The sequence below is a fragment of the Typopeltis vanoorti genome, chromosome 16 (assembly GCF_054136105.1).
Source record: "Typopeltis vanoorti isolate ZY-2024b chromosome 16, IOZ_Tvanoo_1.0, whole genome shotgun sequence".
Taxonomy (NCBI): domain Eukaryota; kingdom Metazoa; phylum Arthropoda; class Arachnida; order Uropygi; family Thelyphonidae; genus Typopeltis; species Typopeltis vanoorti.
The window spans coordinates 12630328-12655592 of NC_143564.1; the positions used below are offsets into that span (position 1 = coordinate 12630328).

The 25265-nt window shown below is 34.5% G+C and overlaps 1 protein-coding gene across 1 annotated transcript in view; it reads left to right on the top strand.

The window, feature by feature from the left end:
- The window catches only part of LOC150097850 (tyrosine-protein phosphatase 10D-like), a 501687-nt gene that overhangs the window by 452430 nt on the left and 23992 nt on the right, over positions 1 to 25265 (top strand). Inside the window, exons 24-26 of the mRNA XM_090406609.1 lie at positions 6761 to 7018; positions 18760 to 18908; positions 23133 to 23268. Coding sequence (XP_090262735.1) covers positions 6761 to 7018; positions 18760 to 18908; positions 23133 to 23268 — 543 coding nt within the window. The remainder of the gene's footprint in view (positions 1 to 6760; positions 7019 to 18759; positions 18909 to 23132; positions 23269 to 25265) is intronic.

Here is a 25265-nt window from a genome sequence, read left to right on the forward strand (position 1 = left end):
GATATGATTGAGACATATAAGCTAGTCAGCAGTTGTTATCAGGCCATTGTTGGAAACTGTACAAGGAGGATGTGAGCAAAGGAGTGAGGAGTAGGTTCTTTGCATGGAGAATGGTTAGTGGGTGGAATGCATTGCCTGAGTGTGTTGTGAATGTAGGCACATTGAATCAGTTTAAAGCACAGTTGGATGAGCATTGTGTGCAGTAGTGTGTGTGCCTCCCACGATGAGTCTCCAACTCCATGGAGGTCAGATGTTAATAATAATAATCTCATCCACACACCATCTGGAAGTGTAAAATCCTCGGCATTTAAAGCACATAAAGTTGCTCCTTTGAAGTATCTCTTCAACAGGAATTTTAAACTATTAATAAAATGATCCTTTTAAATTGTTATAACCCAAGACTTAAATATAAAATCATTGACAGCTTTGCTCAGCATTTAGAAGGATTCTGTAATGCATAAATTTCTTTCTCAACTTACAATGATGATACTTTGTAATATGTAATGAAATATTTGTCATTAATAAATAATAATTATATCACCTTGACAGACCTGTTTTGTATAAATATTGAAGTCACACCAGTATCTTCATAAAGAAAAAATAATAATTCTATTATGTGCCTTTATTTGGCTACAACAAAATTTAATAGGGGATAATTGAAAATATGATATAACCCCACAAATTATGATAAGCTTAATCCACTAATGCTTTTCAGTATTATACAATCCATATGCAAGACATAAAATTTCTGTTAAAAAAAAAAAATCTTAAGGCTTCCAGAATTATTCCAATACAGCTTTTTCAATTATTCATGGGAATCTGATTATTGTAGAGCATATGCTCATAATCTAACAAAAACAGTTTTTAAAATTATGGAATATAATTCCTAAAATGAAAACTAACATGTCTTAAATATCTTCACAGCTTCCAGTTGCATATGTTGAAATACAAGCTATCATATAGGGTTTGTTTCACATAAAGAAAATTAAAAATGAATGAAAATGCTGATATCATTAACATACAGGTTAAATATCAATGGCCCTAAACAGATTCCTGAGGTACACCACTAGTGACTTTCCTCTTCCACAATATTGTTCTCCCATACCTATCAGATAGTCAATCTCCAATCCATTGCACTAGTCTAATATCCAAGCCCATCTGCTCTAGTTTGACTATCAACTTATAATGTGGTAATCTATCAAAAACCTTTGCAAAATCTAAATATATTATTGTATATCCATCTTCCTTGTCCATATTATTGTATATCCATCTTCCTTGTCCATATTATTGTATATCCATCTTTGTATTATTGTATATCCATCTTCTTTGTATTATTGTATATCCATCTTCATTTCTCCTTAGGAATGAAACATTTCTAAGGAGGAATGACAATCGTTTTTCTGCAGACATCAGTTGTGTTTGTTCTGGTTTAAATTTACATGGATCACTTTGAATGCTTCTGTTAATTTTGCAAAACTGATGTAAATGATATCACATAGAATAGTTTCTATAGGAGTTTGGAATTTGGCCACAACATGTAAGTACTTATGGTGAATTGGCCTCACTGACATGATGTGCTCAGAATTGGTTGAGACTGATCTTGGACAGTGACATCAGTCTTGAACTTGTTAACCAAAAAATGCAATGCTCTTTTTGTTTCACTGCATTCTGACCATGTAGATGTTATGGACTGCTATGCCTGCAGTATGTCCAAGTTGCAACTTGTAGAAGTTATTGAATTAAATTATTTTGTTCATTGCACTCATTCCAAAGAATTTTTAAAAAATCCATTGATCATTAAACAAATGTTTTATCACAATTTTATTTGCAATAGCAGGTCTGTAATTTTCTCTATAGAATAAACATGATTATTTATTTTGAACACAATAAAAATTTAAAATATCTCTTCCTTCCTGATTGGATGAGTGGTTAGCACAATGGTTCTTCATACCTGAACTCAGACAAAAGGCTGAGAATTCAAATCCCTGGGCTTTAGTGGTAGTGACTGTCTTTTAAGCGGAGATGAATTATATGTTATATGAGACCACCATCCATAGAGACTTGAAGTGGTATGAAAGTGTCATGTTTGTCTCCATGTTTTAATGGTTATTATCTATTAATTTTAATTTGCTTATGTACTCGTCTTTATATCTTGGATTTACTTTCTCCAAATAGTTTTTACTTCTTAGCTGAATAACTAACTTTTGATGTTACAATACCACACAGTTAGTTTTAATGTTTAAACTATGTCCTTTGAAAGAGTAAATTCTTCTACACTAAAAAGAGTAAATGAAGTAACATAGATGTTGCTTCATTTTCAAATTCAGTTATTAATTTTGATTCAATGCCTTCTTTTGGTAAGCTTTCTTTAAAATTACTCATGCCTTTACTATATGTAAAATATAGCCAAAAATAAGGTTGAAGTAGGTGCTTCATAATATTAAAAGCTTGCTATGTATACATTCTCGTGTATTAATTTTAAGGAGCAACATGAACCTGAGCTTCAGATTTTTACAACTTTTGAGAGATTCTGTATAGGTAGATTTATATAGATAGAGAGGAAACTTTCAATTTTATTTTCACACCTGATTCTTTAGTTCAAACTGTCTTTCATGCTCATTACGAGTCAAGGTTTGGATAATAAGCAAAAACTCAATAAAGGTTGAAACCAGTCTGGTAGTTGCCCTTCCCATAGTGCATGACACTGATACACCCAGTAAGGGACTTCTGCACTGTGTATTATGGAATACCAAGGCAACTTGATGTGAGCTTGTCTATTCTGTATACAAGTACACTACCACTACCTTTCCTCAGTTCCTGAAGATATTTTCAGGCACAAACTTTGTTTGCTCACACTTGGATAAAGGATTAAACTAAATTTATTATAGTCTAACCAAGTGCAAAATAAACTTTCAACATCTTTCTATAAATCCAGAGTAATTTAATAATAAGGTGGCACACCTTTTGGAAACTCCCATAGGTAAAGATGACCTCTCAATTGCTTCTGCTTGGTATCCCCACCTCTGGGCCTGGCTCTCACTGACGAGACCTTAATAAAGTTCGAAACTGGTCTGGGTAGTGGCCCTTCCCTTAATGCATAACATTATACATATCCGCAAGGAGATGTGTTTTGCATTATGGGAGATACTGAGATAGGAGTGATGATAGCCTTGGTCCACCTTTGCTCCGAGTTGCCTGGTGTTGCACTACCTTTCCTCAGTCCTGAAGATATTTTCAGGTGCAAACTTTGTTTGCTCATATTTGGATAAAGGATTGAACTAAATTTATTATAGTCTAACCAAGTGCAAAATAAACTTTCAACTCAGAATATTTCATGCATAAGTTTTGTTTACTAATGCTTGGGAAAAATAGGAAGATTAGAATATATTTTCTTGTCAAGCTGAGAATGCATCAAGAATATATTTTCTTGTCAAGCTGAGAATGCATCAAGAATATAATTTCTTGTTGCATCCTCACATAATTCAAAACAAGAAGTGGGTTTTATAAGCAGAAATAATATTTAAAAAAAAATTAATATCATATACTATTCTATCAAAGAAAGTAGGAAAACTCAAGATTAGATTACAACAAATATGACACTGAAGATAATCTCATGATTATCTTCACAGAATACATCGAAAACAAATCCCTCAATGTTTAAATTATGAGGAGCACTTATTGAGGAGGCTGATTGGTTATCAAGACGCAACATTACAAAGACTATAAGGACTTTACATATAAACTCAAAATGCATGGAACTTCTGAAAAAAATCAAAAGAATTGAAAGGAAAGCAAAAGCAGCAGCAGAACAGTTTTCATCATGAATAGCTCTTCTGAGAAGCAGTAGAGAATGGCAGAGGATCTGACATTTTAGATTCTCAATAGTAGGAAAGTAACATTACAAGAACTATAAGGACTTTACATGTAACTCAACATGCAAGGAACTGCGGAAAAAAAATCAAAAGAGTTAAAAGGGAAAGTAAAATCATTTGGATATAAAATCAACCTCAAGCTATTCAGAATATATTTCCAGTAGATTATAAAGTCCTTGAAAGAAACACAACTAAGGGAAACAATTCAAGTTAAGTCAAGAACAACCTTGCAAAAGTAAGGTTGTTCTAGACCAAAATGGGGTCAGGCAACCTGATAAGGCAATAAAAGAAAAAATAGTGCAAAACTTTTCCATTGACCTGTTTATTTTTACTCCAGTCATTAGAGAACCATATCAGGTTCCTGAAAAGTGAAGTGTAACTTGCTCTTGAAAGATGAAATCAGGAAACGCCCCTGATCTAGATCAAATAAAAGCCAAACAGATCCTCATGGGCAGTTCACCACAGGAATAAAAATTGTTAAAAATTATACTCCTGTACATGAAATAGAGAAGATATTAACTCTCATCCAACCTTGCTTATTCTCCCTCCATATAAAATAAATAGAATGATTCTTAAAAGCACACTTCAGAACATACAGGATGACGGTAACAGTAGAGAACAGGAGTTCTGAAAAGGTTTCTCCACTACTATAGAACTCACTATAGACATGTCAACCAGTTGATCAAAAATCGTAGTGTATATTCCTACGGGTATTAATCAAATAGTGTAGAATTGCATCCATTCACTGATTAAAATACCAGTAGTAAGGGAACTTCTTAAATCACTTTCTTTAGGAATTCATCACGATTAACACAAGTTGAATAGTCTGACATAGGGATGTAATTTTTTTTTCAAAATCTCTCCAAAAGTATCCTCAAAAGCATACTAAGAAAAATGGAGGTGAAAGGATAAATAAATTTCAATGGCAAAGCCTTCAATATATTTATGTTTGCTCCGATGTGACAAATTTATATTGATAACTATAAAGCTGGCATTGAAATAAACTCTGAAACAAACAGATTACACAGAACAAGTCAAGTCCTACTGCTACCTGCACCACATTTAAAGCAGGTAGTAATGCTACAAATGGTGAGAAAAATCAGAACTGCAGTTCTGTTAAATGTGCAATTACAGACACAAATAGAGATGCAGAATAAGGGCAACCTGGTTTGTGCATAGCCTTCTAGAAGATACTGACACTTACACTACTTTAGACAAGGATCCCACTTGGCACACACAATAAAACCAGTAATACAATAAACAAACGCAAAACTTTTTAAGAGTAACATTCTGCCATCCTGACTTATGGTTTTGAGACATGGAATAGAAAACAGTAAGGAAGACTGTTTAAAGAATAAATAACAGATGTAATTGAGAAAAGGGCCTAAGATTGGTTCTGGCAACTTTGCAGTTGCATTCTTGAAGAAATCCTTTTTGATATCATGTGGTGGGGTTATTATTATGGATTAGGATTATCATCTAGAAACCATCAGAAATGATATGTGTGAAAGTTGTAGCTGCAGTTGGAATACTAGATCTAAGACTTCCACAGCTTAATCAATAATGATGATACCCTTTTGTTGGAAATATCTGAGTTTGAATCATGTCTAGGAGTCAAGGAGTTTTCCTTCCATAAAACTGTCAGAGATGCATGTTATTAACAGACCAAAAATATATTTCCTAGGTGAATTAATGTGGAAGGCATCATGTGAGGTAAGGTGTGTGTGTGTGTGTGTGTGTGGTATAGAATGGTTGTACAAGGTAAATTTATATATTGGCCTCCTATATTTTGTTTGGCTACTCTAAAGATCCAAAAAGCTTGATGAAATGGTCAAATCCCAGATGACTAGAGCAGTGCTTTCATTGCATTGCAATAAGACTTGTAATCATCTGTTTTTTTTTTATTATTTTTTTTTAATGTGCATCCCACCCACAAAAGGGTGTAAATTTAGTACATTAGTATTAGTATTCTGTGGATAGACTAAGAGTTAAATAATTTGGAAATACTGTGTTCTAGATACCAAGTGGACATGAAAGAGCTTTTTGAATCTTCAGGCCCCCAATAAGAAGAGTGGTGATTTCACACTAATTCCTGAAATTCATTTACCACTTAATGCTGTTTACAAATATCCATGCCCACGGTAAGATTCAAATCCATACATGGTCTGTTAGTTGAAGAGTGGACATGCTTATCTGATTGGCCACCATGACTAAGCAGCTTTATTATTTGAGTTTCATTTTTAATTTATATAAATGGAAATTGAGCTGAATGTCAGAATTACAGAAGTATTTCCTTACTAAGTACTCTAAGAAATATTTTGTAAGTATACTTGAGAAAAGAACACGAAAAAGTATGAAAGACAAAATTGTTCAAGAGAACAAATAAGGATTAACAAGACAAATTTTTACCTTAAGAGAAATCATGAAATATGGATCTCTTTTTATTCTTTATTGTTTTTGGAAAAGCAATGGCAAAACTTCATAAAAATGAAGATATTAGGATAAAACTTTGCATTATTAATATCTAAGATGGTGGTGGAAGTTGATACTTCAGGCATAAACTTGTTTGCTTACACTTGAATAAAGGATTAAACTAAATTTATTATAAGATGGTGGGTTCACCAAGAGAATGAATGGAAGATGAAAGAGTAGCAAAATATGTATTTGGATCAAAAGTGACAGAAAAACGAGCCCAGTCCATACAGGTGGATTTATGCAAGTTAGGACAAAGATCAGACCACTTTGGAAGAGTGTTGGTGATCATAAACTAGTCAGGAAATCTTGTGTTTAACTATCATATCTGGGATGATATACCAGAAATTTTGTGCTTCAACATTTCTTAGACTTTTTGTATTTTTTTTTTTCAAAAATATTTATTTTCTTTTTAGGGTTATAATTCACCAAGGGAGTTTATTGTCACTCAGGGACCTCTACATAGCACAACAGATGACTTCTGGAGAATGATATGGGAGCAGAATTGCAGAGCTATAGTTATGCTAACTCGTTGTATTGAGAAGGGGCGAGAGAAATGTGACCATTATTGGTCGTATGATACACAGCCTGCTTATTATGGAGATATTGAGGTTACTGTATTGAATGAATCAAAGTATTTAGACTGGACAGTTTCTGAATTTAAAGTATCTAGGGTAAGTAAATCTTATTTGTACAATCATGGCACTCATATTTAAATACTTATATTGATAACTTACTGATCAAATAATGAACAAATCAGCTTAATAAAATGCTGTTGTGGCACATATCTTCCATGCCTAGATCTTGTTCTGAATATTAAACAAAATAATTGCTTAAATGTTAATGAAATACCACTGTCATGCTTATTCACATAATCTCTATGAGAATTTAAATTACTTTTTTGGTTGGAAAGCAGTTTAAATAATTTTTCTTATAATTAGAGAGACATCACAAAGGCTTCTGATCATTTGTGAGACAATAAAAGATAATCTTCTGTGACACTCATAGTTTTTAATAGGTAAAGTTTTATTACTGAAAAAAAAAATAAATAAAAAAGGATAGCAAACTTACTTTTATTGACACATTCTAATTAGTCTTACCATGTTCAAAATAGATAGGTTAGATATATAGAATATATAATGGTTAGAATAAGTTAGATAGGGCTAAAAACGGCCTCACCTATCCCTATATATACAGGAATAAAAAGGCGTTAGCTGATTTTTTAAAATTTTTTTTTATGTTCAAAATAACCACTTTGATAGGAAACTTTACACTAAAGAGGAGTATAGAAGTCATCGTTTGAATAATGATGTTAATGTTTTTTCTAATTACTCTCATTGTCTGAATGACTATATTTTGAATCGCTCCACTACTAACATATCTTTTTACTTGTTACTTCAAGGCACCTTTCAGTTTTAGGAGGTGAAGTGAAAGGTCTTTCAGACCAAATCTGAAGGATAATGCAAGTAATGCCGTTTTTGTGCCTGAAAATGTCTCATGAGAGTTCTGTCAGGTGGTGCATTTAATGAAAGTCCATTCACTGGGTCAAAGTTTTTTGCTTTTGTGTCACATGGATTTGTACTTCACAGTACTTTGATTGTCACAAGAAAAGAAATATGATTTTAAAAAAATGAAACAAAGAAAAAGAAAAGAACAATCTTGACTTGGTTCCACTGATGAGACAGATCTTAATAAAGATTGAAACAGGAAATCAGTGTATGTGTTATTTCTTGCTATAATACATGATGTTATACACATCTGTAAGTGGAGCGCTATAGTATACAAAAGATAACTTAATGTAAAGTAAACTGCTCCCTGTATAATAAATAAATACTAATAAATTATATTACACAAAAAAAATTGTTTTAAATTTTGTACAAATTAAATTTCTCTATGTTTTTGACAAAAGTTAGAAATTTCCCAAAGACATAGTTAAGGAATTAATGTATGGTGCTTACAGAAAACTATGCAGAGAAATATTTCAGTATGGAATATGTCCACCCTGAACATTGTACCATGCTTAGCACAAAGTGAATCAGGAGTTTTTTGAGACAAACTGACCCGTTCCTCCTACAAATCAAGGATAAGACCATGCTTGTTTTCTGGTTGGGAATTTCGAGCAGGAGAATTTGAGATCTGAGGAGCATTCTGGCTACTCAATTTGATTAATACCCTCGGTCTTCAGAAGTATCTCCACTGCTCGTGTATGGTGCGATGTGGCATTGTCATCCACAAAAATGAATACTTTGCCTGCCTACAACACCATGGAACAATCAAACATCACATTGAAGAAATTTGTTACAATATCATTCACCAGTTATAGTTCCTTTTTCCAGCATTTGTAGCGTAGCTCAGTGCTTCCATTAAGCATAATGCCTCCACACACACACACACACGATGACCTCAGCACTATTGTATCTATCTCTTTCAAGAACATTCCCTTAATGATAAGCATTACCACTTTCATGCCAGATCAAAGTTTTGTCCACAATCAGAGGGGAGACTAAAATGACTCATCTGTAAATAGTACATTAGTCCATCAGGTGTCCTGTACAATTTTTATGGACACAACACCACTGAAATTCTTTTTTTGAGAGAAATTTGTGCCATATTTATATTAGAGAGTCAAATTGGATAATAGATCCAACATTATTTCAAACCTGATGTTTGTAGAACCTATGAAAGTTTTGTAAGTTGACCCGAGAGCTTAGGAGAATACAGTCCTCAGCATCCCCGAGTTGCCTTTGCTTGCACTGCTTAAAAGACATGAGTGCTGCCCAAGCATCCATATATTCATCTTTCATGAGTGCATTTTTTAAGGTTTCACTGACCATCACAACTGCTTTGAACTGGTTGATTCTCTTCAGAGACCAGGGAGAAACCTTAAGAGAGTTTTTACTCTCTTAAGGTTTCTTAAGGAAATTGAAATGTCAGAGAAATATTTTTCATAAATTAACTCTCGGTCAGTATATAAAAGTAATTACTAAAAGAAAGAGCCCATAAGTCTTCATTTTGTGCGATGTAAAATTACATAGGCACAGTGGATACTAGATCCAACTAAGGCAACTCTGGAATGCCGAGGCTTGTATTCTCGTAAGCTCTCAGGTCAACTTACAAAACTTTCATAGGTTCTACAAACGTTCAGCTTTGAAATAATGTTATATCTAATATCCACTTTGCCTATGTAATTTTACATTACCACAATGAAGCCTTATGGCTCTTTCTTTTAATAAATAGTTATACTACTTATTTACACAAAAACACAAGGCATGGGTAAAAGTATTTTTTTGTTAAAAAAGCTAGATATTTCATTCTGAAACTTACAGACCATCTTTGGTGACAGTGACCATTGTTTACATTCTACCTTGTATTTGAAATAGAAAGAGCCATAGGTGTTATACTTACAACAGTGTAATGCTATAACTGAGGAAACTAGATTAATCATAACTGCAAAAAAAAAAGAAAGAAAGAAATAATTAAATATAATAATTCATCATCATCATCATATTCTTGACATGTACCCTCAAGGGGTGTACAGGATATGATAGTACTACATGAAAAATTTACATCATTACTAACTTCCTATCTACAATTTTCCTCCAAATCAGTCTGCTACTTGTCAAGACTCCAACATTATCAGATCTTATATTTCTATCGTCTAAGGCACTTTGTACCGTATCAATCCACCTATATCTTGGTCTTCCTCTGGGTTGGTTTCCTGCCAACCTGGCAGAGAACACTTGTTTTGCTAATTTTTCCTCGCCCATTCTGTTCAAGTGACCATACCACCTGAGATTAGCTCTGCTAACGGATTCCTAGATGCTGACAATGTCGAGTTCTTTCCTAATATCCTCATTTTTAATGTGATATTGCCATTGATGCCATCTGTTCACGCCCCTAATCTTTCTCAGGAATCTCATATCTGCGGTCTCTAGTCTTTGGTCAAGTGTTTTACTTCTGACACAGCTCTCAGATCCATAACTTAAAACTGGTTTGAACACTGTCTTGTATACAGCTAATTTAGTGTTCTGACTAATTTCTCTCTTATTCCATATGAATTTATTCAGTTGACTTCCTACCATACCAGCCTTGTTGATTCTGTTGTCTAATTAAATATGGAAATTAAATATTTCCATATTTAATTTACCAGGCACTAAAATTCGTGCCTAAGTAGCTGAAATGTTTTACTTGTTCCACAGGTTCCCCATTCAAAACACAGTTGACATTTTCAACGATTCTACCTATTTTCATTGTCTTTGTCTTTTTATTGTTGGCTTTCATACCATATCTATTACAACAGTTATTCAATTTAGTCAGAGTAAAATCTTGCAAATTTGTAGCGAATTTATTTAGAAGTATAACATCGTCCGCATAAAGCAAAGAGCTGACATTAACATCTCCAATTCTGATATCATGTGTAATACCACTTTCCTTCATAATGTGATCCATATAGATAATGTACATCCTTATCTCACACCAGATTTAACATTAAACCATCTTCCTGTACTTCCTTCAATTCTAACTGCTGACTTGCAGCGCAAATAAAGACTAAGTATTGCTTGATATAATGTCCCATTGACACCATATAACATAGTATATTGAATAGCTTCTCTCTTGGCACCTTGTCATATGCCTTTTCCATATCAACAAAAATTAAATACAGATCTTTGTTATATTCCCATGATTTCTCCACTATTTGTCGTAAAGTGAAGATCTGATAGTGACAGCCTCTATTTGGCCTGAATCCAGCTTGTTCTTCACCAAGCTTTTCTTCCACAATTCTTCTCAACCGTTTCTCAAGTATTCAGGCATAAATCTTGCAAGAACATTCAGTAGGGAAATGCTCTGTAATTCTTACATTCAGTTTTATTTTGCTTTTTATATATGGGTACTATTAGAGCTCTACTCCAATCATCAGGAATTCGTCCCTCTGTCGAGGCCTTCTGAACTATGCAGTGCAGCCACTGTAAGAGTTTTATACCACCATACTTCAGCATTTCTGGTCGAATATCATCGACTCCTGCTGCCTTTCTACATTTCAAGCGTTTGATGGCTTTTTCTACTTCAAGTATGGATATGTATTACATAAACACTGTATGCAGTGTTTTTTACCACTGTGCTATCACTGCTTGTTTCATTTAGCAATTTTTCGAAGTAATTACTTCATACTTCAAGGATATCTTTTTCTCCTATTTTCATGTAACCTTTATCATCTCTAACTCCTTTTACAGCACTCTTTCCTCCATTTCTGAGCTTTTTCAACAACCTCCAGAATATTTTGCCACCTTTCTGATATTTATTTTTCTATATTCCTGCCAAAGTCCTCCCATGACTTTTGTTTAGCTAGTTTTACATAGTGTTTAGCTTTCTTACATTTGTCTCTGTATTCTCTAAGAGCACAAGCTGACTTATTTGCCAGCAGCTTTTGATATGCTTTCTTCTTTTCCTTCATTGCCTATTTAACTTCCTGTGTCCATCATGGAGTTCTGATTTTTCTATCCTTGCAGACAACCTCACCACATGCCTCTCTGGCTGAATCAATCAGGGTTTTCTTCAAGGTTTGCCACTGAATCTCCAAGGTTTGGTTCTTGTTCTCAAAGTCTTTCTTTTTTTTTTTCAATAATCTTTGTGTATTTTAGTCTACAGTTGACATCTGCGAGCTGCTCAACTTTTATTCGCTTCAAAACTTTCTTACATGTTCTTCTTTTCAATATGAAATTCAATTTTATCCTGCTCAAGACTAAATAGTGATCACTTCCAATTTCAAATCCTCTGTACCCTCTGGTGTTCTGCACCAGTGAGAAAACATCACTATCAACAATAACACAATCAATGAGACTTTTCTTATTTCTTGCCTCTTCTCTCCATGTAAATTTGTGCACATTTTTATGTTGGAACATGGTGTTAGTAATAACCAGTCCATGTTCTTAGCAGAAATCCAACAGGTATTTGCCATTATTATTAGCTTTGCTCTTTTCTCCGAATTTTCTCAAAACATTTTTGTATGTCTGACAGTCATTTCCTTCTCTGCTATTTAGATCCCCAGCAAGGAGCAACTTTTCCTTTTTCATTGTGTCAGTAGCTTTCTCTGGAACCTCAAAAAATTCCTCCACTTCTACTTTAGTAGAGCCTTCTGTGGGACTATAGGCACAAATAAGTCTCATTGTCCAGTTCCCCATTCTCATATTTGCCCACATTACTCTACTTCAGACTGACTGCCATTCAAGAAGATTAGCCTCGTATTTAGTGTTGAATACTATAGCTATCCCTTCTTTTCCTTGATTGTCATTAACATTTTGTATTTATTGCTTAGATCTCACCGGTTTTTGTCTTTTTTGTTTCAGTCACCCCTATTTTGTCGATCTGGTACTTATCTAATTCCTCGTCTAGCTCCATTTCTTTGCCATTCAGGCTTCTTATGTTGATAGTGCTGATCTTTAACTCTGGTGATGTTGAGTTTGGGTGTGCTTTCAGATTTGTTCCAGTAGCTGACTTTTTGCTGTTTGCCCTGGTTCTCTGATAAAAACAGCGGGGGCGTTGTTTAACCAGGCGACTCCCCCATCCAACATGAAATTCTGTCATGTTGTACCATCATTTTATATTTTGGTTTAAGCCAATAAGAATACAATTTGGTTGGCTAAATCCCAAATTGCCAGCCCATCCTCGTTCGTTCAGTATCCAGGTAGATACCCAACAGGGTACACCACGAGAAGGTGAGGATTGGACATTAGGTCAGAAGTCCTGGTCGGTTCTCCGCATTCCTTTAAAGGCTATGTGGAGGTCTCCTCTCAGTTATACAGCTTTGACCCTTAAGCATCCCATATAATAATTTAATGATGTATTATTCTAATAAGGCTTTTCCATATATAAATCCATATATAAATTTTCAATGTAATAATTTAATGATGTGTTATTCTAATAAGACTTTTCCATATTTTAGATAAAGATAGGCAGTTGTTTCGATTCGAGTAAATATCAAATGATGTATGAAATTAAATGACTTCTCAGAAATGACTACACAGCATTTGTTTGACTCCTACAAATCTAACCAAAATAAGAAGGAAACAGTACATCAAGTTCCAATCCCATACATTTTAGGTGTTTCAGAACCGATTTCCAAAATTTTGAAGAAATACAGTTTAGTGACTTACTATTATACCTATCACTAAATTGTCAGTATGTTTACACTCTTCAAAAGATAAATATTCAACGATGTCTCATCCTGGTGTATACGAAATTCCTTATGACTCCATCTTCGGACAAGCCGGATGCTCAGTAGAAAAGAGAATACAAGAACACCAACCATATATTTGCAACTGGAAATCTGATATATCTGGCTTTGTTCAAAATGGAATAGACACAGACCACAATATTCTTGGATCTGAAACACACCTACTACATTGCTGTCAGTACAATTTGAATGTTTAAAGAGAGTGCTGAGGGCTTGCTTCATTGCCATAACTTGAATTGGAATGTTTGCCTATCTTTATCAAAAATATTGAAAAGTCTTATTAGAATAACACATCATTATTTTTTTTTTCCACTTATGATTAACTTATGTTTCCTCAGTTATAACAATACATTGTGGTGAGTATAACATCACATAACTCTTCTGTTTCAAATCAATCCATTTTTGCATTCTTCCTTGTAATCAATTGTCACTGCCACCTTTTTTTATTTTATTTATTTTTTTTAATGTTGGGCCCATATGCAGGAGGTTGGCTGGTCAACCTATAGTACGTTAGTACCGTATATGGGTGATGGGTTGTGAAAGGAGAAACTTGTTTACATTTGATTTGAATGCCTGTATTTCCTTGGGAAATACGTCAGGGGGAAGACTGTTCCACAGTACTGCAGTAGCAGGGATGAATGAGGAGGAGAAGAAACTTGTTCTGTGAGTTTTGAAGTGTACTGTAAAAACATGTTGGGCGGCAGTTGTACATGTTCCTATGGGCTTGGTACAGGGTGGGGGAATTATTGATGCTGTTTCAGATGAACCTTTCCCGTGAAAGTATTTATGGAATATACATATTGCGGAGACCAAGCATCTATGCGAAAGTGGGGGCAGCGAGTTGGTGAGGGATGGGTCATTTATTAGTCTAAATGCTCTCCTCTGTATTGAGTCAAGCATTTTGAGGGAGCTTTTTGGAGTCCCACTCCAGTTGTGAGAGCAGTATTCAAGAGCTGGGTGGATTTTTGACTTCTATAGTGTTAACAGCTGTTTAGAGGTGAAGTAGCGTCTTGAGCAAAAGAGAAAACCTAGTTTTTTGGAAGCTGAGGATGCAATGGTTGTGATGTGTTTATGCCAGGAGAGGCTTGATGTCAAGGTAATTCCGAGAAGTGAAATTTCGTCTTGTCTGTGAATTTGAGTGTTATTGAAAACAATGCTGGGGAAAATGGTTCTTTTTTGTGAGAAATAAGACAGAACTGGTTTTTACTAGCATTGAAATTGACAAAATTGACGAATTTTGAGCCCCATCGGAGGATGGCTTGGAGGTCGGAATTAAGGGCAGTGGTGGTTGATGTTCTGTGGGTTAGAGTGAGTTGTGTAGGGTAGGGGTTTGTCAAATGAAAGGGAGGAATGTAGTGTGCTGTCATCTGCAAAACTGTGTATTGGGGTTAGAGATCAACTGAAGTAGGTCATTGATATATAGAAAGAAAAGGGTCGGTGAGAGAACTGAGCCTTGAGGGACCCCGTCATTAATTGGATGGTGAGAGGATAGGGAGCCGTCTACCATCACACATAGTGTGCGTCCAGACTGGAAGCTGGCAATCCATCTGCAGAAGTCTTTAGGCATTCCAAATGATGGGAATTTGCTTAGTAAGCCTTTGTGCCAGACTCAGTCAAAGGCTTTGGAGATATCAAGTGCAACTACTTGGGATTCGCCGAATTTCTCCGTAGCACTTGTCCAGTGATGGGTGATGTATGAGAGTAGATCTCCTGTTGAACGGCTTTGGCGGAATCCTTACTGGTGATCGCTTAATAGCCGGGTACCTTCAAGGTAGATTAGGATTTGAGAGTTGAGGGATATATACCAGTGGAGTAAGAGAATTTGTACAGGTGACATAGGATAGGAGTTAGTTCAGATGCACAGACCTTCAGAATAATTGGAAGAATTTCATCTGGGCCAGGAGACTTTTTTGTGTCTTATTTGGACAGCAGGTTTGTGATGTCTTTTTGGCAAAAGGATATAGGGGGCATTGTATGTTGGGCAGTTGGAATGACTGGAGGGCATTTGCCATTGTCAGTTATGTGTGCATTGGAGGCAAAGTGTGATCCCAGGAGATTAGGTTTTTCTATGGGTGATGTTGCAAATGAGCCATCTGGGTACGATAGAGGTGGGAATAGTGTAGGGCAAAAGTTACGGCCAATTGCTTTGGCAAGGGACCAAAAGGCACGGCTTCCGTTAGATGTTCATAGACCATAGATAATCTGTAAGTTTCAGGCCAAAATATTTGGTCTTTTTAGCAAATGAATACTGTTACCCATGCCTTTGTTTTTGTGTAAAAAGTAATATAGCACCTCTGAAAATGTGTAATGAGCTGTGGATAAAAGGGCACAGACTGCAGACTTTTGGGGAATATTGGCCTACTTGTTGCAGACATCTTGCCACAGTTTGTTGAGATATTGAATGGAGTTGACTTGCAAGCTGACCTTCTGTGATGCATTGATTATGTTTTGCTGTTATAACCAAATATCTGTCATGGTAGAATGAAATTAAATTCTCTTGGCAAACATCTGGAACACATCCATTACTTTGAAATGCTCCCCAAAGACTGGATACAATGCTGTGTGAGGTCTGAAAAGTTCTCGGCCTAACAATGAAAAAACGAATTTATAATTTCAAAACTATTTTTATTTTTCAACATAATCTCCCTTACATTTACATTTATTCCAGTGATGCTCCAGTGCCATTATCCCATCCCTGTAGTGGTTCTCAAAATACTCCTCTACAGCTGCAATATCACCTCTTGATTCGAAGAAAAATGCTGACCAGCGAGAAAGACTTTTAGTTTTGAGAAGAGATAGAAGTCAGAGAGAGCCAAATCTGGGGAATAGGATGGATGTTCCAATAATTCATAGTGCAGATCCCTTAATTTGCCCATTGCCAAAACACCTTTGTGGGCTGGTGCATTGTCCTGATGAAAGATGATTTTTTTCTTCTTCAAACCGGGTCTTTTCTCACAAATTTTTTCGTCTAGTCTGGTTAAAAGATCGAAATAATATTCTCGGTTATTGTTTTACCCTTTTCAAGATAATTAATAAACAAAATGCCTTTAGCATCCCGAAACACCAATTACACAACCTTTCCTGCTAATGGAACCGACTTTGTCTTCTTTGGCACTGAACAACCAGCTTCTATCGACTGTTTTGACTGCTGTTTGGATTCTGGTGTGTAATGATGAATCCAAATCTCATCCATAGTAATAAATCAACACACAAAATCAGTTTTATTTTTGTTAAAATGCTCCAACACTCTCAGAGATTTTCATGCGAGTGTGTTTTTGATCTGCTGTGAGCAAGCGCATGCACCCATCTTGTGCAATGTTTTTTCATTTGCAATTCTTCATGCAAAATATATACATGCTCTTTTGAAATGCCTATAGTCTCAGCAATTTCACACACTTTGACACGCCAGTCATCCAATACCATATAGTGCCCTTGATCAATGATTTCTGGTGTTGTTACACTTTTTGGACATTTTATTTTATTTTATTTAAAAAACCTTTTGGACATCCTTCATGTGGATCATCTTCAAGGCTGATACATCTATATTTAAACTCGGCAGCCCATTTCTTAATTGTCAAAAACAAAGGAGAAGAGTGCCCATAAACTTTTATGAACTTTGAATGAATTTCTTTTGAATTACAAAGAATTTTATAACTTCATGATACTCAATTTTATCCATGTCAAGGGATATAGACAACACTTTTACTTCAGACAGCTGTATAAAACAAATTACTTGATAGAATGACTTGCAATTTCACAAGAATGCTTATAACAGATGTACCAACTTAGAAAAAAAAAATCTCTTGCCGATAGTGTTGCCATCTATGGTCAAGGCCGAGAACTTTTCATACCACCCTCTTAGATTTATGGACGCAACTATCATTTTGTGTTAATTAACTTTAATTAAAATTATATCCTCTGCATTTTGACTTTTTATATCAAGTTATCTTCAGGAGTATTTACCTATATACTCTACATGAAAGTTACTTGAACATTGCACTGTTCTAATTTAACATATTTCTGGAAACACTTTAACTTGCCTTGGGGACATTCATAAAGAGGGCAATGATGTCAAACTAACTAAGAGTTATCAAGTTATCTCTAGTTATGAAGAGCATATTCTTTAATTTCGTTCTTACATTACTGAGGATTTTCAATGAAGTAAAGGCCTACAGATTTCTTGAGTGTTGATGGCTAGATAATTCATTGGACTATTAGTATCTTCCAAAACTGGTCTGTTAGGTGGTGTGCTATTTTTGTGGATTTTTTGGAGTCCATAGATTCTTAGAAGGTGAGAATATCATATGATCAATTTTTTTGCCACCTCAGATGACCATGGAGCAATCTCTTTCAGTGAATTCTGTATTTTTGTTTCTGATCCTTTTTGTAGGATTTGTAGTTGACTACTATTTATATTAGTCAACTACAAAAATTGGATTTTCTGACCATTTTATCTTAGTAACCCTTTTTGTTTTAGACATAGTTTATAATATATTTCTCGAGTCTTGACTTATTTTGCTAACAATGTTTGAGAGATCTTAAACCTTTTTCAATATGGATTTAACAGCTGTTCAAGTTGTATTGAAATTTGGACTGTTGCTAAGCAGAGACAATTCTCCATCTGTCGAGTATGGCCTGACAGGTTGTCAATGTAGCTGACTTTGTATATTGCTGATTGATTTCAAACTGTGTTTCTTCGTTGTGGTTTAGTCTGCCATATTTGGTAATAATGCATTGTTTGTTCTTGTTGATAATAATATTGTTGTTAATAATAATAAATTTCTCTTCCTCTTCATTCATTCTTTCTACTGCTCTGTGGAATGGTCCTCCTGTTTATGTTTCCTAAGGATTATTACAACCTATAGGTCTCCAATTCAATGTGAACAAGTTTTTCTTCTTTCTCCTTAACTTTCTGCCATCCACAGTATGAATATACTGTAGATTTTTTTAACTTCTTTCATATGGGATCACCATAAATAAAAATGAATTCCTTTTCAAGCATTGTAGTAAAAGAAAACACTAATTCAAGAAGACAAACCGAAAAGGACAAACTGAAATATATTGTGTGTTTAAGTATTGTATTTAAGCTGTTTGTTATTAACTATCATAAATTTATGAATTAACATTAATATATTATAAATATTTGTTAATGATCATTCTTTTTTTTTTATTATTTTAATCAAGGGAGATCATACCAGACTGGTTCATCATTTCCATTTCACAACATGGCCAGATTTTGGTGTTCCAGATCCTCCACAAGCATTAGTAAAATTTGTAAGGTCATTCAGAGAAAAAATTAGCAATGATAATAAACCAATTACAGTACATTGCAGGTAATGTTTTAAAGTAATGTTTTTGCTATTCTACTGTAATTTAACATTTTTTTTTATTTTAATAATAATAGAAATCGCAAAGCTCATTAGGTGATGGAGCTACTGTAAATGTGGCTCTATATTCATATTATAACGTTTCTATATATATTTGCCTCTTTATGTTATTTACTACTTTATTATATCATCGACTATTACACCGTTGTAAACTCTTGATTGTTCTCTATTATTACTACTAATTCTGTTTCTATCTTACGTCTCCTTAGTGACTTACTCTTTCGTACAAAATTTATCCACCTTTCGCACTACTTGTCGTATGCCTATGAGTACTGGAAAATTTGTTTGTTCAGACTGCGCCACCAGTATTCCTATATCAGCATAAGACTCAGTAATACAGCCGGTAGATCTCTTTCTCACACTCTCTAGCATAAATTCCTTCAATAAAATTATCATAAACAGTCGTGGTTCACATGCATTTAAATTACGCTTCTAATACCTTATTTGTTTCCCGCTCTCAGGTCTGAGTTTATTTAGGAACAGTGCATTGTAAGCATAAGATCAGGCGGCACTCTACTGACTAATAATAAACACATTTATTTACACTCAAGACAAAATTACATCAGATAAATGATAGGGAGGTTACTCTCTCTACCTATCCACTAAAGTTTAGCGTTAAAAACTTCCCTTTGCAATTCTAAACAAACAAGGCAGCATAAATATTCATTCTTACTTCTCTGCTTATTGAAAAAAACAATTCTACACTATTCAAAAAGAAGTTAACATGCCATATCAAGTTATTACGCAAGAGTATTCCACTTACTAACAAGCCAAAACTTTTTCATAGACACTGCTTATTTCTAGTACCTTATATCTCATCAGTCCATCTAAATTATTTCTTCTAGATTACATAAAAGAAGTATGTAGCAAAAAATTGGAATTAACTTACATATGCTCTGTCATCTGGGTGGCGCACTCATTCAAGGTTCTGCACTTTTCTTCCTTCTCAGGCCTTAGATTTCTCTCTACAGTGTCTTGCTTCACCTGGGTCTCATCAAGGATTGTTGGCAGGGTTTTGGAATGCTGATCTCCGGCACTCATGGGCTCGGATGAGGTGGGGGGGGTTCCAACTTGTGGAGCTTATGCAGTCTTGTTCAGATGGCAATGCATTCTTCTCCAGACACTGAAGTCCGTTCCTCAGATATTAGCTTCCAGTAATCTTCCATAGCCAATTCCTAGATCTAGACAGCCTCGGGGGGGATCGGCTTCCATTTTTTTCTCTGCTTCCCTCCAACTTCTGACGTGCCCTAGCCGTATAGTCATGTCCTCTATTTTCGACTGCCGATATCCCATGTTCTCCTCTACGCCCTTTTATATCCCCTTCTCTGGGACCTTGCACGAAGGGTTGAGACCCCCAAAGAATTCGGCACGACTCCTTGATCTGTTATTAGAGCGGACCATTTCTTTCTTCTCCTAGTGCACTTCTAAAATCCGATTTGTCGAACAGCAGAACCTTGTCTGATCCACACCGACCCTTTTAAGAATGACCTTGAGGTGGGCATACACAGAGCTTGTAAACAAAGGGTTCCAAAGAACTTAGTTAAAACAATAACATACAGTTATTGTTTTAAACATTCTTTGTTTACTACATTTGAGTAGGTTAACTTAGTTAGAACAATAACATACAGTTTCCAGTGACACAGTTTACTCTTGTTGTTACTAATTTTAGCCATTCTTTGTTTACTAGATTTTTGAGTAAGTTAATCTCTCATCGGACTATATAAATTTTTTTATACGAAGTTTATTTTTATAACACAGATGTTTGAGATGAGACCTCTGTAAAAATTGATGTAAAGCGCTTGTAAAATTCTAAGCTACATCGAATTTTACACTACCCCATTCTCCAACCAAAGGCAAAATTACATCTGATATAAAATGCTAATTATATTAAAGGATAGTTAAGAAGACATACTTGCTTGTGTAATTTTGGAAGCTAGGGATGACAAGATATTTGGAGCCAAAACGTATAATAAGCAAAAGATGTTGAAAATGATGCTCAATTATGTGAACTAAAATATCACATTAGATGGTGAACAACACAAAACTATCCATTTTGAGCTACTCACCATCTGATGACATTTTCCCACAAAATGACCACCATATTCTTTGCTAGTTTTTGTTTCTTTTTTGTTCTTTAATTTTTAGTTTTCATAATTTTAATTCAAAATCTATAGTCCATTCTATTAATCACCTTCTTTGTTTACCAATTATGTTCATGTTTCATTTTCAGCTGGTGAATGTACATATTTTAAATTCACATAATTGTTCTTCATTCTCAACACCTTTCTCTTATTGTGTGTTTTGGATCATCAAGTTTGGATCCAAATATCTTGTCATCCTTTCTAAAATTACACATCTGGATATGTCTTCTTAACTACCCTTAAATGAAAATAAAATTCTATATGAAGTGAAATTTGGCCTTTGGTTCTACAGTGGGGTAGCTCCATCACCTAATAAGCTTTGCTGTTTCTATTATTGTGTATATTCAGAAGTTACATGAAACTAAGTTTTAGGAAATTTCTGTATTTTTTTTTTTTCTTCTTATTTTGTAATAATCCCAAACAAAATTTTAACATCTCCATATCGTTAAAATTTCAGGTCAAATGTCATCAATATAGTTTATGTAATTTTTTTTTCAGTCATTGATATTTGAAATATGCATGACTACATTTGTTGTATTGTTTTTTCTCTTTTTTTTTATTTTTTAAATTAGTGGATTTATCTTTTTTCCACACATTTTCATTTCTCATCACTCCAAATATTGAGATATCCTTATCTTGTTTTTTTTTTGCTTAACTTTATTATCTGTGATTCCTTTTTTATATTATGCTATCCTCTGTTTTTTCAGTGTCTAGAACATTTGCCTCATTTATGATACTACTAACTTTTGTCCATTGCTTAATAACTCTAAATGTCAGCCATTTATTTTTTAAAATTTTGCACATTTATTTCTTCATCTTCCAGTTAGTAATGATTTAATGAAAATCAGAACATTTTTACTGATGTAACTGATAATTTATTGCATTTAGTTCTTTTTTTTTTTCTAGCTATGTTAATCTCAAAACCAAATTAGACTTGGTATTATACAAAAATATTTTACTTATTTTTTATGAAAATACTGCATTACAATCTTAATACACATGCATTTCACAGCTTGACTTGTTTTAATAATTCTGAACAACCCTCAGCCCATGATTACATGGTGTTTACATTTTATATACATTATATACCCTTTCAAACTGTAGATTGTGTGTCTAGACCCAATTGAAGATATCACTATCCAGGGTGATATATCAGTGTGATGTTTCACATTTCTTGTAGTTGTTTTTACATTCATTTATATTCATCCTTACTTGTAAGTGCTGGAAACTTACCTGTTAGAAATCAAAAGTCAGAATCCATTACAGAAATTATTATTTAAAAGATCTCATTTGTTTTTGATTTTCTTTGTTAATAATAACACCAGTTATATTAAAATATGGTGCTTGCATAATTTTTTTTGCCAGATCCATTTCTATCCCATTCATACTTGATTGTTGATGACTAGTTTTGGTTTAGTTGATGTCATTCAGTAGCACTTTTCATTTACTTTGGTTCCTCAAGTTTAACTATGGAATACTTCAACAGATATGAGCTTTAATTATATTGTAATGTCATAATCATATCTTCTAGAAAAAATACAGTTAGTCTTATCTTTAGAGGTACCTGTCGCATAATAATTAATAATGGAACACGTATAGACCACATTAATAACTTTAATTAAATAAAGGTACAAATATTTCGTACTGAAAGTAACAGTACATCCTCAGTTAAAGTTATTACTGTGGTCTGTATGTGTTCCATTATTAGTTTAGTCTCATCCCAAATTGTCAGCATATCCTCAATATATTCACTAACCAAATAAATATATAGTAATAGAATGAATGTACTATGATGAGATGAGGATTGAACATCTGATCTGATGTGCTTATTAACTCTATCATTCCTATCAGGATACAGGGAGATCTCAGCTTCTTGTATATCTCTCTCTTTCCCCCAATCCCTGACTCCCTTTCCAAAGTCATAAATGTGTTGCTATGTCCTTTATATCCTCTATGTTTCTGTGTTCTTTATGTATTAATCATATGTAATTTTATCATAATTATAATAAAATTTATTCCTAATTTTCAGTGCTGGAGTTGGTCGTTCAGGAACATTCATTGCATTAGACTTTGCTCTTCAGTATATCAAGAAACATGACAGTGTAGATATATTTGGAATTGTGCATATGATGAGAAAAGAAAGAATGTGGATGGTCCAAAATGAGGTACAAAAAATTTTAATAGTTTATGTTTTAGTCATAATAAAGTTTATACCAATATTCATTTGTTAAATCTGTATTATTAAAATATCATGCTAACTATATATTAATGTAATGTAGTATTTAATTCTAACAGTTCCTTTTGGAGATCTGACAACATATTGACAACAGATTGTGAAACCTCCATCCAGTCTATTGAACACCTGAAACAGTGTCTTGAAAAAAAAAAAAAAAAAAGACTCATGTTTGGTCCTAGAACAGTTTCTCTAGATTATCTGATCCTTAGCTTACCACAGTGCCAATTATTATTATTACAATATGTGTACCTCCATGGAGTCCGAAGACTCATTGCAGGAGACCTAATCTATCCACACAATCTATCATACCTCTCCTTGAATCCATTAACAGAAAAAGCACTCATAACTGACTCTGGCAACCCATTCAACTCATTCACAACTCTCCAAGCAAAATATCTAGTCTTCACCTTCACACTCCCTACTAACAACATCTTTATTCAACTTCCAGGGATGACCCCTTGTTCTGGTCCCTCTAGCCAAGTGCTGAAACATTTCCTTGCATCTATCCTATAAAACCTTTAATCAGCTTAAATGTTTCTGTCATATCCCTTCTTTTTCTCCTATTAACCAACTTCTGCAATCCACACACCCTCAATCTTTCCTCATAGGGAACAACAGGCCAGTGATCATCTTGGTCACTCACTTCTGAATCCTCTCCATTGCTTCCTCATCTCCAAGAAACCCAGGGGACTAGACCTGAGCTCAGTAATCCACATGTGGGTGTATCAAGGCTTTATAAACAGGAATAGCAACCTCCTTATCTTTATATGTTAATGTCTTCAATAGCCAAGTAATCTTATGGGGCTACCTTAGCAATATATTCTCTAAACCTTAACTCTCTGTCTACCACCACTCCTAAATCTCCAGCTTCATCTATTTCCTGGAGTACGGTGCCATCAATGTGATATGTGTCTCGTAATCTATTTATCCCAGAATGCATAACTTTACATTTATCCAATTAAGCTGACAACCATTATCTTTTTCCCATACTAACAGCCTATTTAAATCATCCTTCAAGTTCTCCACATCGTGTTGATTAACTATTACTCTATATAATTTTGCATCAACAGCAAACAACTGAATATTTCCTTTCAGGTTATTTCCTATATCATCTACACCCTCTGTCCAAAAAGAAACTGAACTTTTCAAAAATAGCAGAAACTAGTGGGACCACCTGTTGTATCTTTTTGTTGTCAAAAGCGGCAACCTTGATTAGTGTTGTGTCAACTGTTTATGACATTTATTTGTTTCATTAGAAGCTGAGTTATTGTGCCAAGAATGACAGTGTGTTTTGACGAACGGTTGAAAAATAAGTTTCAAGCAGAGCTGCGATTGACTTTTTTGCATTAAACTTGGTAAACGTTTTACCGAAATGCATCAAATGCTTCAAAAAGCATACGGTGATGGATGAATGCTTATCCTATCCTCAAGTTTACAAGTGGTTTAAGCGATTTCAAGGTGGTCATGAGAAGTTTGAGGACGACGAAAAGCTGGGCCATCCAAAAACTGGAGTGAGCGAAGTTAACATCCAAAAAGTGCGTGATTTCATCAAAGAAATCCCCGAAATCATCCGTGAGATTGATTGAAGATGAATTGGGGATTCCAAAATCAACTGTGCACAACATTTTGACCGAGAGTTTGGGCCTTCGTAAATTGAATTTGCAATTTGTTCCCCACAATTGATCGATGACCAAAAAACGTATTGAATTGAACACTGCTAGGAGACCTCATTAAAAATTTCCTTGAAACGATCATTACTGGTGACGAAACGTGGTGTTTTGAGTATGAGCCCGAAACAAAATGCCAGAGTGCTGAATGGAGACCACCAGAAGAGGGGCATCCGAAAAAAAGTCACTTGGAGAAGTCAAAAGTAAAGCCAATGCTGATTTGTTTCTACAATTCCAAGGGCATTATCTACAAAGAATT